Below are 19,443 nucleotides of genomic sequence, written 5' to 3'. Positions count from 1 at the left end.
CCTGTAGGAAAACGTTCTGTCTACTATTGGCATGCGGCATTTCAACACAAGAATATAAAATGTTTGCTTTAGCTACCTGCAGTAAAGCAGTTTGACTGGTCTGTCCAGCAAAATGTTCTTCTCTTCCTGGAAACAGGAGACAGGTACCCCTCCAGCTTGTTGCCTCTGTGGGTGAGCTTTAAGGAGATGGCCTGTTGGTGCATTTTAGAGCCTTTTGTGGAAATAATACCTGTGGAAAGAGGGGAAGTGGTATACTGTGTGCTGAGTCATGTTTGCCATCACATGATCAAAACCCTTTCAAAAGCTGGTGTGATTTCTTAGGAGAAAAATGTAGTGTGGGATCTTTTCTGTTGAACCTTAGATGGTAGGAGATTCTTCTGCCTTTGGAAGTTACATTGCTGCTCTAAAAGGGGTGCTCAGTGTTGGGGAGGTACGGCTCCAACCAGGGTGCTGCATGGTGGGGGAGTGCTGTTGTTCCTCCAGATCCCCAAATAGACTGAGTCCCCTTAGGAACTTAGCGCAGGACTCTTCTGCATTGAAACTGCTGCCTTACATCACTTGTTCAGTGAGGTGGTCCATAATTTGAAATGGACCTTGTATTTTGCACATATGGTGATTCCACAGAGGCTTCTGAGAAGGTGGCCATGGTGCACTTCAATAAAATAGAGGAAGACTGCAATTCAGCAACTGTTGGGATCCACCGATGCGCACTCCTGTAGCCTGCTGGTTGGGTTTGCTGCTCTTCCTAGCTGGTTGGGTTTTGCTAGGCTTTTTTGTTTGTTTTTGTTTTTTGAAAGGTGATACTTATAAAATGAATTATTTCAACACATCTTTCAGTATAAACCTCCCCACATTTTCTTTTCCTTACAATAAATTTTCTGTGAAAGTGAAAATTTTAGACTTTTTACAGGTTTGTTTGCAACATCAATGTTTTTTATTAAGATGCTTGCTTCTTAAGAAACTGTGTAGTGTCTTCTAACTTCCAGGTTGTCCCAAAACCCGTTAGAAGATGTACAAACCACAACCTGTAAAATGCTTCTGTTTTCCTGTGTTTTGTACTTTTTCCCACCCATGTTTTCAGACTAGCAGGAAAACACAGACTTTTGTGAAGCGGTGCACCTCGTGGGGGACTGAGAACCTCACTCTGTAGTCCTTTTCCATCTTAAGTGTGCTGAGGACTTGCTGGGTGATACAGTACAGCTGATTTGGCCCTGCTCCTGGACTACTTCACTATTCTAGGAAGAAGTGTTACAGGAATGCTGATCTTATATAAAGCACATGGCTAATTATGAAGGAATCATTTTAGATTGGAATCTCGCAGGAACATACTGTAATTATCATTTAGATCTAAATGAATCCAAGCAGTTTTTCTCAAATTATAATGTTCTGTTTACGAATGCATTTCCTCTGCTTGGCATCCAGCCCCAGTAATGCAGCGATATTGTGTAAGATGGGGAACAAATGACATGTCTTCTTTAAGAGAATGCCTGGCTCCCAAAACGTCGTAACTTTTAATGGAAAAGGAATGGGATGATTAGAAAGCAGTGCTGACTAGCTGCTAAAGCAGTGTAACTCATTTGGATTTTGGAGATGAGGGGTTTTCTTCTGAACAATCCTTTGTGTTTTTTGGTGTATTTTAAGCTCTTTAAGTATTTTAGAGTTTCCCAAGACCATAACTTTTGACTCTTCAAATGCTTGCAGATCATTGAGTAAAAAATTACATTTACAGAAGATACTGACAAAGCATCTTAAAAGTGTGTCTGTTTAATTTTAGGACAAGGAAACCTGCATGGGTGTCAACAATCAAAGTTACATATGTGAAACGGGCCACTGTTGTGGACAATCCCAGTGTTGCAACTACTACTATGAACTCTGGTGTAAGTCCTTCCATTTTGTATGGCTTCCCTTCCTAATCTGCATGGCTCTCATACCATACTACAAGTCTGGCTTGTGTCCCATGGGGTTTTGCATTCAGCCCTTGTTATGCATTGCCACTGCATTTCACTGCAACACAAACTGGAGTTGACCTGATACGGCAAGGGAAATAGGATTGTTACAGTGGGCATTGCCTGCTTTTTGCGGAGTAAGGGGTTGTCTTGCCACGTTCATGACTGGAGATTTGTTGTTTGGTCTTCTCACTGATCTGGGCAACACGGAGGGTACGCAAAATAACATTGTATGCGGGTGAGGAAACCACGCTTGAGAGAGGAATGCCAATACGTGCAACGCTAGAGTTTGACACACTCAAATAAAGAATTAATTCAGTATCTTTCATCTTATTGTTTTAGTTCTTTGCAAGAACAACAGTTTCAATCTGATTTATCTTTTTAAAGCTGTCATTTCAAGGAGACGGGCCAGGATGTTTATTCTCTTCAGGACGCATTGTGTTTGGAGCACAGCTCCTTGGGTGGAGAGAGTCTTAGGCAAATCTTGTGGGCTGACAGTGGCTGAATGCTGTGGGCTGTGAGGAACGTACACTGCCCATTGCAAGCCCTCTTATCTCCTCTTTCCCAAAATATGGGATTTAAAACTACACATGTTTCCAGTGAGTATTTGAGTGCCTATACCTGCTAAGTCCCTTTAGACTGCAGCAGGCAGGTCAAAGCAGGCCAGCAAAACTCCCGATAAAGATATATGGAACAATGGGAAGTTGAAAGGACAGGAAAGTAAGAAATACTGAATTTTAAAGGCAAACTTGTAGAGTTGTGCCAGTCTAGTGGTGTTTTCCTTTCCTGAGGAGGAGCACAAGGCGTTGAACACTGATGTTGACATGCTGTTGTACTGCTGGGAGCCTAGGCTGAAAAGGCATCTGTGCTCCCAGGATTTGGAAATGTGGAACTCTGAACATTGTACCCCCATGCTAGAGACTGGAGATACTTTCTTACCACACCCAATGGTATCTTGTAGCTTTTATGCAACTGTGCTATCTACTTAATCTCTCTGCTGTGCCCACAGTTTCACTTTCTCAAAGTAGCGTGTGTGTGGAAATGGATTATGCATACGAAGACTGTCACTTAACCTGGATCCAGGGACAGGAGTAGCTGATACTTCATCCTTTAGTCTAAAAACATGCTTTTACTTTTCAAATTAACCAATGAAGCATGGAGGATGTGGTTGTAAACTAAACAGGAGTCTCTAATGGACTCCTTCAAGATACACTGTCCATTAGACTGTAGTGGTTGGCTGTGTTGATACTAACAGCAGGATTTGAATGTATTGCAGACCTTTTCCAGCAGCTTTATTTTCAGAAGTCTCCAAACAGTTCAAGAAACAATTCAGGACTGGGCAGGGGCAGCTCCAGGGACTGTAGCAGGCTGAGAAACAGGGATAAATACATGGCAGCCTTGGACTGCCTGGTTCAGATCATAGCAGTCAGCAGCACAAGGTGGGACAGATGGCTGGAATTTGTTTGAACTATATGGGGATGCACGGACAAAGCAGAATGGGGAAGGTCAGACCTGGTTTTGGATTTGTGTGGGTGGGAATGTAGAGGAAGATGGCGTGTATGCAAGGGCTTACAGGCTCTGTGGCAAGCAGGATCTAAGTTGAGCAATAGCATGAAGTACAGCTGCACACTGGAGCTTGTTGCGTGGTCACCATGTTTCTCCCATGGACATCTTGAAAGAGAGGCTTAATTGAATTGCACACAAACAATAGAGTCCAAACAATAGCCCCCTGCCATTTTAATGGAATGATTTTACTTTAACTATCTTTCCACTCTCAGTATGGCACAGACTTTTATACTTGGCAGTGCCTAGCTGCGTCATAAAAGTTCTTGGAAGATAAAACCAGATTTTGTTAGAAGAAAGCAGAATATATCAGGCTTCTTTCTAGGGCAAGCATACAAGTCGCTCTGAGATCATGGAATAAACATATTAGTGGCATATGCTGCTGGATGGTTCCTTTGGAGGAAGGGGTTTCTGTGTTGAGATTTGCATTCCTTCTGCGTTCCAGAGCATCATATACCACACTACCAGGAGAGGAATAATGCAAACATGAGACCTATTCTTCTAGGCTTCCTGCAAATTCAGGCAAACGCCCAACATTGATTTAAAATTGGCTAATGTTTTCAAAGCTTTCTTTGCCATTATAAATGTTAGAAAAAAGTTTCTGGGATGGGTGGGAGAAGGCACAGGGGGAGCATGTCCTTTAAATAAAAACTCATATTCTAGAGCTTGCAACCACAGCTGCAGAACTTATCAGCTGCTCCAGGAATTGTTGAATGTCTTTGGAAGATACATGCAGTGAGGCACTCTTAAGACCTTCGAGGAGAATAGCAGTGATAGTATATGTAAATAGTCTTAATATGAGCAGAGAATTGATGATGTGGAGAGCAACAGCTCTACATGCTTGGGAATAGATCAGCTTTTTAGAAATTAATAACAACTTTTGGTTAATGAACAGTTAAATTAGCAGCACCTTTTAAGTATGGCTTCATGGTTGCTCTGTGTTTTGATTTTAACCAGCGTATGCATGTACTGAAGTAGCTTTTGAGAATTTTCTGCTCCTCTTGACCTTCTCAGACCACCAGTGCTTTTGTGTGCCTGAAAGCAGACCTTCTTGCTATTCCTGTTGAATTAAGTCCTGGATTTATTTACCACCACAGCTTTGTGGAGAGAAGAAGCAGAGGAGGGTGGCATTTGAAATGGAAAACAAAACTGCTCTGTGTTTGCTGGACATGCCTTCTGAAATGTGATCCTGTCTGGTGGCTACTTGGAGTTTTCCCCATAAAAAGTATCTTTTTTCCCCCTTTAAGAATTTGAGGGAAGTTTGTCTTTGAAAATGGCTGATCTCAACGTTTCTAGACAGCAAGTAAGGTCACACTAATTTTAAACCAGTCCTTGAGGGTAGTGGAATAGGATGCAAAATCAAGGTATTATTTTGTTAAGGGGTGGAGTGGAGGAATGGAGAACATGATATGCCAAGCAGGTGGACAGCCTGTGTTTAAAATTAGATAACAGCCCGGTTCAGATTCCCCACCCATCTCTTATTAAATAAAAAATAGTGCCGTGTTGCCAAATAATAAAACTATATCCAGATTTATATATATAAATAAGTCTAATAGATCTATAAAGGTCTAGTTAGTTCTTAGCTCAAGCTTGGTAGCTGGTAACATGGGGGGAAAAAATGCAGTATGTCTTTTAATTTTCTTGGAATAGAATCATTAAAAGTAAAAGGGAAGAAGGGGCTCTAGTGTTGCATATCCTTACATATAGAAAGGTGTTTCTTTGGGTGATGGTTGAGCTGGTTCAACATTTTAGCCTAACAATTTGTTTGGGATGCCCAGAGAGCTCATGGTCCCCAAGGGGAGACTGTGGTCTTAGGAGAACGGCAGCAGCCACTGGATTTTGCTTACTAACGGTTTTTATTCAGGTCTGTTATGATGTGATTGTGATTTGCTGGAGTTTTCCAATGTTGGCCTTTGTCCAGGCCTGACAAGTGTCTTATTGTTTGAATGTTCCAAAATACTACTTTTCAAAATACAGGAGAGAAGGTAATCGTGGAATGCAGTTCCTGCATTTTGCAGGTTAAGAGTTAAGGCTCAGACATTCTGGATTTTCCCAAGTTTAAGAGTATAATGTGCACTGAAAACCAAATCCAGATCTCCTGACTTCCATCCTTGTGTCTGTCCTTACCTGTTGAGGACCAGCAGGAAATTAGATGATTCCAGAGGCTCTGAACACAGCAAGCAAATGTGTAGAAAGTATTTTGCATGGTATGGTTGGAAGAATAGTTCGCTGTGCTTCAGGAATCACAGAGCATGGAAACTGGCTGGTCACTGCGTGCAGAAGATCTCAGTTGTAGGACTTCAAAGTTAGAGGGCTTAGCTGGTCTTGAGTCATTTCAGTACTGTACAACAAACCAGCATTGGTGATGAGTGAGTATTCAGATGTTGGATGTGCCTATTTTGCTTCATTTTGGCTGCTTTAGCAGTGATACTGAGCCCCTCTGTTTCTGAAAGGAGAAGAAAAAAAAAAAGAAAAAAGATTTGGACTGTTTGGGCCCTAGTAGAAGGGTTGTACAGGAAAAAATGTTCTGTTTGCAGACAGCACAGTTTATTTTTTTGCTGATTTTGAACATTTTGCTCATCTCTGCACACTTCCCTTTGGAATCTCTAGACAACTCTTTTCCCCAAAAAGCATGCTGCCAGAAAATTTTGGCAAGGATCCAGTTAGTTGCTAAAACTAAAGCAACTGCTGTACCACGTACATGTTCCAGGTCAGCTTTATAACAGGAATTCATTTCCAAGACTTTGCTGCAATCTCTAAAACCCTCAGTTAGACAACACATCAGTCCCATGTTTTCTTCCTCAGCCTGTGTTATCTTATCCTTCAGTATAACCATGTCCTTTTTCAGAGAGGGGTTTGCCCTGTTCCTTGTCTTTGACCCAGCCTCCTACATGGTTGTACTTGCTTTCTCTTTCCTAGGTGTATCAAACTTCACTTTTGTCTGCTGTTACTCTTCAGCTGTTCTTCAGCAATAACCCTCCCATGACAAAGCCTAGCTGAAAGTATAGGGCAGACAAAACAGATGTCACAACCAAGCAGAAACTCATGATAAATAGGGTCACTAAGGGAGTTATTTCCCAATTTCCTTATACTTTTTGTAGCCTAATCCAGGCAGCAAAATCATCTTAAGCTTGTTTTGGTGTGGCTTGGTAAAATTCACAAATCCAAAGGAGAAGGCAGGCTCTCTTGCATAGTCTGACTGTGCAGATACTGACTTTTGCAGATACTGACTTTTGCCCCATGTAGCCTGCTTCCACCTGCTCTCTGTTAAACAGCAAGGAAAGGCAAGAGAGCTTGTTGGTGCTGTTTCACCCCCTGCCTTCTGTACCTCCAACCCAGTTCTTCACCAAATACCCAGATCTGTTGGTGCAGACTGTTCTCCAGATCTTGTTCGCAGGCGTTCTGGACATGGTCTCAGCTGCATGTTCCCCTCTGATCTCTGTTAGACCACTGTTCAACATGCATTTTACCAACATAGATCCTTTGGGAGGGGTAAGTCATCTGGAATTGACTGGACTTACAAATGTGTCTTCTGGAGCACAGGAGCAATTGCTCTTCAAAGGCTCCCTCCCCAGGAGACACACATAAGAACAGTGTCCGCAGATTTACTGCCTCAAGTTGACTCTCATTGCAAGATAAGCAAAAGATTATTCTTAAACCTGTCTTTTTCCATCTTATCTCATGGCAGTGGGTGTACCATGTATACTGGATGCTATTCTGAAAACTAGAAGCCAGTGGCTGTTAACGTCCATGTCCTTTTGTCTGAGCTACCAGTCTGGGAGCAAGCGAGCAGGAGTTGGAGATGTTATCTTCAGCTTTTTTCTTTTGCCATTGCACTCCACAAACATTCGGTAACTTTTTCCTGCAGTGTGGGCAGGCTGGGGCTGCAGTTCCACTGATTTAAACTGACATAAAACTGTCACTGAAAGTCACAGTCTTTGTCTTGCTGCTGTTGTGTTTGGCAGATGAGTTTCAACCTGCTCTGGTTTCCTCAAACCACAGTTGCACACAACTTTGTGCTGGCACAAGAAGAGGTGGAGGAGGCAGCAGGAGGTATGGAGGAGTTAGGCAGGAGAGGACCACATCATTCAGCAACTTCTTTTTTTTTCCTTCTTAAAGTGCTCATAGGCCTATGGCCTGGATCCTTCATCTGGCATTCTTGAGCAGCAGTGTTGACTCGTACAGGCTCGTGTGTGAAGTGGCAGGAGACAATGCAGTCTCTGTGCCCAAGGACACTATTAAACCCAAGTGCATCTGGATTGTGGTACCAATTAAATCTCTCCTATTTTCGATTATAGTGTTGGCCCTGTGAAAGACAATTTTTTACAGCCATGGCTGACTGTGAGGCCACCATTTGGGACATCACTTTTTAGTCAATGAAATTGTCCCACTTCTCCTTCTGTTCAGAACCACCTCTCATGGAGCCAAAGCTATTACCCAGATGCTTGTAAGGCAGACACAAAAACACTTTGCAGTATGTTTTGGCTTGCTTTTAGGGAACTTCCTGCCAACAGAGCCATGGCATTTGCCCAAGTTTACCGTGAACTTGAGGGCAGATTTCTCTGTTCCTACCCTTGGAATGCTCCAGAAAATGTTTTCCATTTTGCACAGGATAAAAGGAGCTTCCCTCACTGGGAATGCTGATGGCAATATCCCAGGCAGCAAATACAGTACAGCATCAGACCGAACATTGTTCCCCCCTTTTTCATGAGGAGGGAATGCTCTGGTTTATTATTCTCAAATTATTTTATTCTTAGTTATTCTTAAGGTTGAGCAAAACTATGGTCAGTGTCCCAGAAAGGTTTTTCTTGAAGCTTTAAGCCTGGCATGTTCTTTCACAGCTGGTAGAAAACATCTCTGGAGCGTGACCATGTGATAGGGCTCCCTTTCCCAAGGACGTTGTAAATGTAGCAGCCTTCTCTTTCTTCAGTATTTCCTCTGCTGGCGAGAGATGGCTTTTATGGGAGCTAATTCTGTTCACGGGTCTTTCTGCAGCTCCCTGTTGTGAGTCTCTGAGCTTGGCGCTTGTGTAGAGCTTACAGCTCTGAGCCTGTCTGATGCTGGGTAAGAGGCTAGCACTTCTTTTTTATTTTTATGAAAGGTTTTGATGCTCTGGCAGGGAAATCTCTTGGTAAAACTCAGGTCCTTGGCTGTGTCTGATTCACCCTTTGGTTGCATCATTATCCACCCATTGGCATCACCAGTGAATTTGACAGAAAATATAGCAGTGTTTCTCAGGACTCAGCCTTTTTTGGACTGGAGAGTGTTTCAACTTCTGACTCTTCATAAACCAAGAGTGAGCCTGAAATTGCCTTCAAGTCCAATGGCCCCCCAGTGCATGTATAGCTCCAAACTGGTGCATTGCTTCTGTTGATGCTGTATATCAGTGGTTGTTTTTCCAAAGACCCTGTTTGCTCTCTGCCTGTCCTGTTGCCCTCAGATTGCCGTGAGCTTTTGTTCCCAGTGGTCACTGCTAGGTTGGCAGTGGCAAATACTCTCTCAAATCAGATGTTTAATGGCAAACTTGGCTCAAGATGCCCAATGTCTCCAACCTTTTCTCCTTTTTCCGGTGACTGCAGCGATAGCTCAGCATAATGCAGCTGAAAACCAACTTGTGTCCATTCGGGAAGGAGGCACGTGTTGAAGAGCATGGGGGAGGCTTTTGGGGATGGGGAAGGCTTTTGGGGACAGCAAAGGCAATTAGAAGCTCAATTTTACTTGGCTTTTAGAGTCCTTTTAATGCCAAACTTCTGTTACCTTTGTATATCTCACCTATTTTCAGCACAAGGTAGAGCCGGTACCTGCTTTTGCCATGAACGAGGTGTTAGCGTGTACCACTACTGTGCTCAGCCTCCGTGTTTCCTACTGGTGCAGTGTTGTTTTTGAGTGAATTTGAAATTCCCCTCCTTCCCCGTCTTCCAAATGAGCTCCACTGGGTGCATGGGCCAGTGGTCTGCTAGGCTTACCTCTCTCCTGCTGGTTTGAAGCCAGGAATCACCAGGTGTACAAATGCACAGCTCAGCCCTGGACATCTTCACTGTTCACTCCATACTTTTAGACATAATATTTACACTTGTGCTTGGCCTTGTATGCATAGCTTTATTCCAAATAAATGATCGTACTATATATTTGCTGGGCTTCTACAGTTTTTCTGTTCTGCAGACAAAATTGCAGCTGTGCCCAAACCTTGGCTAGGGCACGTTGTAGAGCCTTTTATGGAGGCCCTGGACTCCCAGCACTGTGCTGGGCTTGCAACCAGAGCTGCACCCGATCCTTCTCTCAGCTCTGGCACCCCTGCTCAAGCGACAACCAAGGAGCCCTTGTGTGCCTCAGGACCTGTGGGTGTCCCATCCTGTTGCTTCCTATGCACTGGGGGGGCTTTCAGCCCTGCGGTGCAGATGTGCTGTTGCGTGACGAGGTGGGGGCAAAGCCATTGAAGAGGATGCCAGAAGCCAGGCCAGAAAATGGCTGTTGTGGGCACAGGCTGCTGACCTCCTGTGATCATCCAGGCAAGTCCTTGGGCTCATGCTGAGTCAGGGGTTGAGTAATTCTTAGAAGCTCTAGGAATTGTCAGTGGTTAATGAAACTAACCAGTAACGTGGTATTAGTGGGTTCTTTTTCTGGAAATTCCCATGAAAAACAACAGATCTCATCCACTTGTGGTTGCAAGCGTGCATAGACCCTTTGCGCGAGGATGGAGGTGTTGTTTCTGGCACCGTGGCCAGATTGCAATCCAGTAAATTATGGTCTGTTTACTTAAAATGCCACCTGTGGTTTCAGTAGGATCCAGCATTAATATATTATCCTTAACTGTTGTATGTTGTGACTGCCTGTTGTTTACAGAGTTGCCATGCTTCTTCCCAGGAATGGCTGAGCTTACTTTGACCCCTACTCTGAGCTTGTGTATCGGTTTGTCTGCAAAGCACTTCGGGATTTCTTTGGAATGGGTAGAGAAGTTTTCTAAAGAAGTACTTTTTTTAATCTTCTGGATGCAGGCTTGGGTGGGAGCAGTTATTCCCTGCAGGAAAATTCGGCTGCTACAGCTGAGATTGCTTAACGGTGGCAGTTCTCCAGAACATCTTAACTAACTAAGTACTGCTTGCTACCACTGCATCTAGAGTCCTTGGGAAAGGACATGATCAAATGTCAAAATCCAAAAAAGCATCTGTTTTCATAACTTAAGCTAAAATCCCTGGATAGCTGGGTGTAATTTTCCATTGTTTTTGAACGCATGATCACGGACTGCTCTTCGAAAATAAGGAGTACTTGGAAGATGAACTGCAGGCCTGCTTCAGCGCATGGTGGTGTGCTGTGCCAATGACCTGGTTTTGATGAGAGCTTCCTCAGCAAACAGGAGCCAAGGGACCTTCTCTTAGCAAGAAATAAAGTGTGTTGGTGGGAGTCTTCAAATTGTGAGACAGTGGTTGCAAGTACCTGGCTTTGGACAGAAGGTTGGACTAGACCAATCCCTTTAGTTTATATAAAAAAGCTTTTTTAGAAACAGGAGGATGTTTGGAGGGCAGTGGACCCTTTCTCAGCTTGATTTGGAAGAAGTGCAGAGGGCAGCTCCAGTGCTTCTGTCCTTTGCTTCTCTGGAGTGATGATCACAGTCTTCCCTCTGCCCTTCATGGTACAGCTGAGCAGGCTGGGTAGAAAAACTGCTGAGGAACCTTGATTTCCAGCCAAGCAAAAAAATGGAGCATGTAACACCTTCATTTGATAGCAGATTTTGATAAGTTTGTGTATAAGGCGGAATCCAGTCCATTAGGGAAATAAATTGCACAAGGCAGGAGAGAGATTTCTGTTTGCTGTGCCCAAATACATGGAAAATTCGGGTTACGACACAGGGAGGTGAAAGTCCCTGCTCAAAATGCTTGGAGGCACGATACGGCATATCCAGTTCACCTACAAACAGCCCAGTGCGGGGCTCTAAGATTGGCGGTATGGGTCGATTGCACTTTGTCCTGAGCCAGAGCAGTACTCCTGTCATTCTTCGAATTCCTAAACTGTTCACCTTTCCCCACCCAGCTCTTAGCAGAGAAAACATCGTTAACTCGGCAGGGGATGCTGAAAACATCAAGGTATTGTAAAGGTGGGACTAGAGTTTTTTACTGGGGAGAAAAGGGCAGTTTGATCTTGCATGGCAGAATGGCCGTGCTGAAAATGGGCTGTAGCACTAGGAGTCTTCATTTTGTCTGTTTAGGAATAATGAAGAGTGGCAGAGGTTTTACCGAAAGAAAAACAATGTTGTCATCTCTGCTGAGGGATGGTTGCCAGGCCTACATGTTTCTAAAGGGGGAGGTCTCCTGGTATCCTTAGCTGCAAAAACTGATCTTAAAAAGATGACAGACACCTCTGAGGCAGGTAGAGCTGTGGGCTGCAGTTGCGGAAGACAAAAGCCTCATCTGGAGTGAACGTTGTAGCTCTCTGAAGTGTGTCTCAGAAACATTTTTGTAGTGCATGCAAGCGTGCAGGGGGATTTACAGAAAGGAGAGGTTATTCCACATGCTGGAGGGAGTGGAGAAAATTCAGGAAGTGCTCTTTTAGAATTCCCTTTTAAGGAGCAGTGTACGAACGGTACGATAGTGCACAGAAACCAGCCGTGACCACAAACAGAGCAGAAGTTAGGTTTCTTGAGGATTCAGAGTGGGGGGCTAGTTTAATTTAATTCTGGGTAATTTAAGACATTGAATGCAAAAATAAGTTTTAAAAATATTTTGAGACATTTTATGTAAAAAGAGTATGTTTTTGTTAAGCGTAACAATGAAGGCTTTGGGCTGGAAATTAAAGAGCAGTGCAAACAAAAGCAAAACATAGTGCTTAGGGTTTTTCTCTTCTTCTGTGGTCAATCTGCAGAGTGTCTTTTGTGTCTTGATTGTTATTTGCAAACTGAAGTGGCTGTGGGAGGCAAGTTCAATGCTATTCACAGCTCTGCTCATATTTTCAGCTAGAAGAAATTATATCCAAGGGGTAGGTTGGATGGTGGGGGTGGAGTTTATCCCTGTCTCCATATTTTGTTCTCCTCCAGAGTTGTGCCTATTGAACATACTCCACGTTGTACCAAAGTGTGTTCAGAGTTACCCAGTTTGGTCAAAGCTGCCAGAGTAGCGGTCATGCACGCAGGTGGGTCTGTGGCAAAGCCTCCTGGCACACCATATATTTCTGCCTTTAGAGCAGTGCGGGGTTCAGATCCAGGCTTTCTGATGATTTTCTCCATCACCTTCATGGGATTTCCTGGGGTTGGATGTGGCTCTTGTGCTGTGGCTAACACTTGCTCTCCCCCACTGCAGGGTTTTGGCTGGTGTGGACCATCATCATCATCCTCAGCTGCTGTTGTGTTTGCCATCACCGACGCACCAAACATCGTCTCCAGGCCCAGCAGCGGCAACATGAGATCAACCTGATCGCTTACCGGGAAGCCCATAACTATTCAGCCCTGCCCTTTTATTTCCGTATGTACATCATACCATTTTCTCCTGGAGGTCATGGGGAGCAGGGCAGCAGTGAGTTTCCTGTGTTGGGTGGCAGCGGGGAGCAGCGGTTGGGCTCAGCAAGAGGCGAGGGGCAGCTTTGCTGCCTAACCTTGGCTTGTAGAGAGGAGGTGACGTATTCCAGATGCTGCAGGCATTTGAGCCCTCTTGGATCCAGAGTTGAACCACACCAGCTACAGCACCTTTGCACCCACTCTTGATTTGATTCTGTGAGTGCAGCAATTTTCTGGGTGTTTTTCTGGGAAGGCTCTTAAAATACCTTGTTCAGGACTTCATGGATATTCCTCCTTTCCAGCCTGCACTTGCTGCTGGTGGGACTGAGATGTGGGCAGTGGCCTCACAAAATTCAGTCATACAGGCTGGGTGGAAGTGGTGCCTCAGCAGGGACCATGCTGGCTCTCACCCTGTGCTGCAGTTCCTAGATGAAGCTGCTGGTGAGCAGCCCGAGGAGTTTGCATGAAGGAACTGTTGCCCACAGGTCAGGGGAAGTACAATTGCTTTGTTTTCTTTTTCGTGCCTTGCTACACTCTGTGCTCGAACAGTGAGTCTTGGCCTTTTGACTGGAGGTACCACAACTGAGTTTCTTGTAATGGACTGTTGAATTGCATGTATGAACTTGCTTTTCTTGTTAAACTCTTGCAGCCACCTCAGAAATAATCCCCAGCAGCGCTTTCCTCCCTAGCCCCAGGGATACGCAACTGCACATGGAAAACTGCAGTGCTATCTTTAAGTGTTTCCAGTATTTAAGTCCATTCTGTCTATATAGACTATTTTGTGGCTTCTTAAGAAATAAAATCTTTCAGAGATTTGAGGGGCTGTAAGTACAATAAAGCAAACTGTCTTGCCAGTACTGCCTATTTATTCTGACTGCACTGAATCTAGCACTAAAACAACAACCAAAAGCCAGGATCCTTGTAACTCGTCATGTCTCTTCATATTTGCACAAAGCCTTGTGAGATTAGATCTTTGCTCTTGAAAGTGGAAACTCAGCTGAGAAGCCAGTGTTGGAGAGGGCTGGCGAGTTATCTCCCAGGTTGCTCCGTCCAGCCAATGCAGGCCATCCCTGGGTGTGGTATATGGGGCTGTATTGGGGTACAGAACACTGGGGGGAGATTTGCCTGCTAGCCCAAAGAATAGACTTGAGAGCCAGGAGATCAGGCTGCTGTTCCCAACTGTGTCCACCTCTTCCTGTAACAGTGCCCTCCTGTGCCGCGATTGCTGCTTCTCTAAAACATAACATGTCTTATTTGGGCCAAGTTTTGGCACTCTGTGTAAAGCCTGTTGAGCTGTTCAGTGGGAAGGTGCTGGCAGATGACAAATGACACGCTGACCTGTATTAGTGACTTGTTTCCTGAGATAAGCTGTTCATGAAATAACTTCTCCTCCTTGCCTCCCACTTTTAGGGTTTTTGCCAAATTATTTACTACCTCCCTACGAGGAAGTCGTGAACCGACCGCCGACCCCACCACCACCATACAGTGCCTTACATCAGCAGTGCGTCCCAGCAGGGAGCAGTAGCACAATCCCAGACACACCAAGAAACCTGCAGCCAACACAGAGCAGCTCAGCAGCACCCAGCGGCAATAACAGCAGTACTGACAACACCGGGTCCCCTGGCCTCGGGGACCCCGAGCCCTCCACCACCACACTGGTTGAGCGAGCAGTTGCCAAAATGCAAAGCGTTGAGCCCGGAGGCACCAGTGCAGGAGCTGAGCTAGTGGAGAGGGCTGGGCCCGATAAGGATACAGAGTGCAAGGAGGAACTGCTAAAAGGTTACAGCTCTGAGAGCTTAGAGCAGAGCAGTGCCGTTCCTGACACAAAGGACAAGACACCGGGCAGGCAGCGCCGTTTCACCGGTGACTCGGGCATCGAAGTCTGTGTATGCAACCGGGGCCATCATGATGACGACCTCAAGGAGTTCGACGGGCTCATCGATGATGCTCTGGATGGGCCCCTGGACTTCTGTGACAGCTGCAGCGGCCGCCCCCATGGGGACGAGGAGGAAGGGCTTTTTAATGCCACAGAAGAGCAGCACCGCGAACACAGCCACCACCACTTGTCCCGGCAGCCGGTGTGTGTACTCTTGAACACAATAAATGAGCAGGACTCTCCAAACTCTCGTACCAACAACTCCCCCAGCTAAGGTGGCAGAGTGGAAGGGAAAATCAGGGGAAAAAAACAAAGAAATAAAAGTGGAATAAGAGGATTAAAACTTTAACAGGAGGAAAAGGTGATACAACCTTCTTTTTTTAGTTTATTTTTCTTTCTCACCCTCCAATATAATTCGGGGACTACTTCCCGAAGGCCCGGCTTGCAGGGGACGGATCACTCTGGGTTTTGTTAATCGTGTCCGTCCTGCTCTGCGGGGCAGGGACTGATGTTTCTCAATGAGACCTTCTAACAAATGGAACTTTCCCAATGGTGATTTTGGTGATGGTTATTATCAGTTTGTTGGTTTTAGTTTTCCAAAACACTGCTTTATCTTGCAATCAGTAAAGCTCAGCAAATCTCACCCTGGGAGGATACGAAATCACCGTAAGGTTTCAACCTCCAGGTGTCTTCCCAGAAGCAAGCAGCTTCTGACAGTGCCGGCAATCAGTAGCCCAAGAGTTCTGGTTTGATAAAGTGCTCTTGAGGCATTGGGGATTTCTTTTCTTTTTTTGTTTTGTTTTGTGTTAAGTTTTCTCAAAGCTGATGAATGCCTGAAACACATCAGCCCTATAATCTCTGGTGCTTCAGTGTTTAAGACAGCAGGTAGGAAATTTCCCATGTGAGGCTGGTGACTGAAGGACCAGTTTCTTCCAGAAGGAGTGTTAGTCTACCGTAAGTAGTTTGAGAGAAAGGATTTGCAGAAATTTGCCTTTATATGTCATTTTTAAAGACAAGTGTATTCCTTCAATGCCTCCAAGAGCACAGTTAGGAGTAGAATCCAGGCAGCTGGGCTGCCTTCCAAGTACTGTGGTCTCCGAATGACCTTCTCGCGGTGTGCTGCAAAAGGGCTTGGCTTTATTTTTTTTCCTTTTTTTGCACCCCAAAAGCAGCACACTTGAGTTAAGATGACAAAAAAAGGACAGGGCTCTCCTTGGCCAGCGTGCCTTCAAGCTTCAGCGATGCATGTTGAACAAATGGAGACGAGAGCTCCGTCCGTTGTGAAGGGATGACTTACCATGTAGATGTGGAAGACCTGTGCAAGTTGTTTTGTTGGGGGTTTTTTTTGATCCAAAAGTTTGGTGCGATTCTAATGTTGACCACTTAAATGAATGTCTGTTTTCTTTTTCTTTTTTTTTTTTTAATGGTGGCAACTGGCTACTGTATAATGTCTGTGAGCGTGTGTGTGTGACTGCAATCCATGCATGCGAGTCCTACTGGTAATATGAAAACCTGCTGTAAGACTGCAAGAAAATTTACTGTAGCTTTTGCTTTAATAAACGGTAGAGATTTTGTTAGTAACAACCTGAAGAAAAACAACAACAACAACAAGAGCTGAAACTAACATTCCCTAGAGTGCTCTTATGGAAGAGAGCACAGTTCAGACTATGTATCTTGTTCTTGGGTTTTCTCCCCGTCCCTTTTATAATTATGGTCGTCCAGATCATTACTGTTATGGGGAAAAAAAAAATTGAAAACTGAACTCAGACATATCCAGATTTGATTGATTGAAAACCAAAATCAGTTTTAAATAGGGTGGAAACCAAAATATAATGCCTTTTCTGATAACTTGCCCATGTGTATGTGTATCATTTTGTGAGTTAAGAAAAAGATTTGTCTTTAGTTTGTGGTTTTGTTTTGTTTTTTAGCTGGAGGTATGTAGCACTCTGCTGGATACAGATGACAGAGTAAGCCAAGTGGTGCTTATTTCAGTATTTTACAGACACTTTTGAGGAGAGCACTTTTACCTTACAAGGTTTAGCAGAATCTCACTCCTTTGCCTTTCACAGCCTTTCTCCTCAATCAGAACAGCTGATGAAGACAGCTCTTCAGTTTGTGTCTTAGGGTGCTCTTAGGAATGAAGGACTGCTTTGGATTCAGGCGACCTCTTTCCTGGATGCCTGGAGCGTGAGTGGTAGCAGAGAGGCTGTGCATGCCACAGCGCTGGGCTGGCTCGCTGTGCACCACGGCTGCCGGGGACTGGTTGCTTCCAGCTGTGTTCACTGAACACGTGTATCTTTTGAGAAGAGAATTAAAGATCCCCAGTGCCACCCCTAGGAATTCTGAATGTATTGGCACTTGGCTTTGTTCCTTGCACTACAGGGAAAGCTAAAAAGCCCATTAGTCCTTATGGAGTGGGGTTTTACTGCTGTACGTCTTTGGGACGGCCCCATGCCAGTGGGAGACCCTCTGCCAGTGTTTCTGTTGGCATAAGACAAAAACCTCTGTGTTTGCTTTCCTGCCACCCCACTAAGGGCCGGGGAACCCCCTACTTCTTCTCTGGACATTGAGGTGAGTATCAGTAAGCCCAGCTGATGTTTCTAACCTTAAAAAGTCGGGAAGAAGCAGTGGTGTGCCCATTTTATGACTCCTGGAGGTTTTTCAGACTTTTAAAGACCATAAAGAAACAAACAGGGTGCAAACCATGTCTCTTAGGCTCACACGTGCACGAGGAGGAGCAGGACTATCAGTGTGGCTCTCAGTGCTTCAGGCTTTTAGACCTGGAGCAGGGGCTGGTGTGGGGAGGAGGAGGGGTGCAGGGCAGGACACTGGGCAGGTGAGCTCCTTGGAGACATCCTGGCTGATTCCTCTTCAGGAAAAAAAAACATGGGCAGGCAGAGGACTCCCAAAGCTCCATCCAGCTTTGGAGCTTTAGAAAGATGCTTGATTCTCACATGTATCTGTAGAAAGCTGACACAGCCCAAACAGAGCTCTTCTCCGAATGCATGCTGTGGGTGTAAAATGCTGGACATGTGAGGGCACGGCTAGGTGTGCATCTGTAACACCAGAGCACCAGAAAAACACCCCTTTCCAGCTATAAGGGGCGAGTGTTTTATAAAAAAGTCATGAATACATCGTTTCAAAACAGTACAGCACAACCGAGAGCAAATGAGTGTCAATCCACAGCTTGGTGTTTTTCTTTACAATGTGCTTTAAGTGTTGATGCCAATAGTACTTGAAGTCTATTTTTGCTAGCGTCTGTGGCAGTGCAGTGCTGCTTGCATGGCATGTTTTTGGACACTCAAATGGGCTCCGAGGGCAAGGACTGGGTGGGCATCCTGGTGGGCTTGGGGCGTGTCCCCTGAGGACGGGTGGCTCAGCGAGAGGGTCCCTCAGGCACAACGGGGGTTCCTGGGGCCGGTGGCTATGGCAGCATCACCTTGGTGTTCCCGACAGACTCTTCAGCTCTGATGATGCAAACTCCCCCTCTGGGAGCACCTGTACGATTTTCCTGCAGTGTATAGTCACATGTTTGTACAACCCGGTGGATGGGTGTTGGCTGAAGATGGAAGAGGAGGGAATGGTGTGTCTTGGTGCTTGCTGGCAGCCTGCTCTCAGAGCTTGTACCTGCCTAACTCAAGAATAAGGAGAGCTGAAGTGCAGTTAAGCTTCTGGGTTACACGTAGCCATCGAAAACTTCTTGGGGTAGGAAACCTTGAGCAAGCCTTCAGCACAGAAGCAAATCAGCAGGCTCTGCTGACAGCATGAGGCTGTGCCGCTGGGCAATGGGAGTTGTGGGCTTCCTGGGTGCCCCTTGCTGCTCAGGGATGTGCGTCAGCGGCAAGAGCCTGGGCTGTGCTCGCTTCCTGCCCCGCGTGGCCCAGGCTCCCACGGCCAAATATCCTCTTCCCTGCACGCCCTGGCCGGGCTCGTCCTGCGGTGACCCGCTCCCAGCGGAGCTTGGCAGGGAGCCGGGGCACAGTCCCGCTCTGGTGAATAAACTCCCCTTGCCTCCCCGAAGCCTGCTGTCTCCCGGCCCTCGCTCACCCTCCCTGCGCAACACATCCCAGAGAGGTTCTCCCCACCGCTCCTTACTTTTTTTCTTCTTTTATTTATATAGGAAAAGCCGGGTCCAGGCTGGGATGGGGGCAGACCGGCAGCCTCCTGGCTGGAGGCAAGCCCCGCAGCATCTCGCGGCAGCTGGGGAAGGCCGGGATGAGTCCCCTTTCTTCATCAGAGCCGGTTCCTGCCTTCCCTTGCAGCACAGATCTGCGTTTATCAGATGGGACCGGTGCCTGCGCGCTGGGCTGTGGCGGCGGTGGTGCAAGCGCTGCAGTCTCTGTGCTGGGGGGGTCACAGCCTGCTGGGTTGTTTCTCGATTTGTTTTTGGCCGGCGAACAGCTGTGTCCTGAGGTTTGTGCTTACTCAGCTCGCCTGGCGCAGAGCCCGCCGCAGAGCCCGCAGGTATTTCGAGCGTCGCCCGCTCCTCTCGCGCCAGCCGCTGCTCGCCAGCACAGCCTGGGGCTGTCTGATGCCTGGTGCGAAGTAAAGCCCCTCAAACTTGGAGGGCTCCT

General features: G+C 45.9%; 1 protein-coding gene across 1 annotated transcript; it reads left to right on the top strand.

Annotated features, from left to right (window-relative positions):
* The first annotated feature begins 361 nt into the window (after nucleotides 1-361).
* Nucleotides 362-15,802, top strand: WBP1L (WW domain binding protein 1-like). The gene is made up of 4 exons (XM_010283786.1): nucleotides 362-430; nucleotides 1,775-1,877; nucleotides 12,800-12,961; nucleotides 14,404-15,802. Exons 1-4 carry the CDS (start codon nucleotides 362-364, stop codon nucleotides 15,141-15,143), a joined length of 1,074 nt encoding a protein of 357 aa, XP_010282088.1. The 3' UTR covers nucleotides 15,144-15,802.
* The last annotated feature ends 3,641 nt before the right edge of the window (nucleotides 15,803-19,443 follow it).

The sequence above is a fragment of the Phaethon lepturus genome, unplaced genomic scaffold (assembly GCF_000687285.1).
Source record: "Phaethon lepturus isolate BGI_N335 unplaced genomic scaffold, ASM68728v1 scaffold30583, whole genome shotgun sequence".
Classification (NCBI taxonomy): Eukaryota; Metazoa; Chordata; class Aves; order Phaethontiformes; family Phaethontidae; genus Phaethon; species Phaethon lepturus.
Note: the sequence above shows the minus strand (reverse complement) of the source record. Positions and strands in the feature narration are given on the sequence as shown.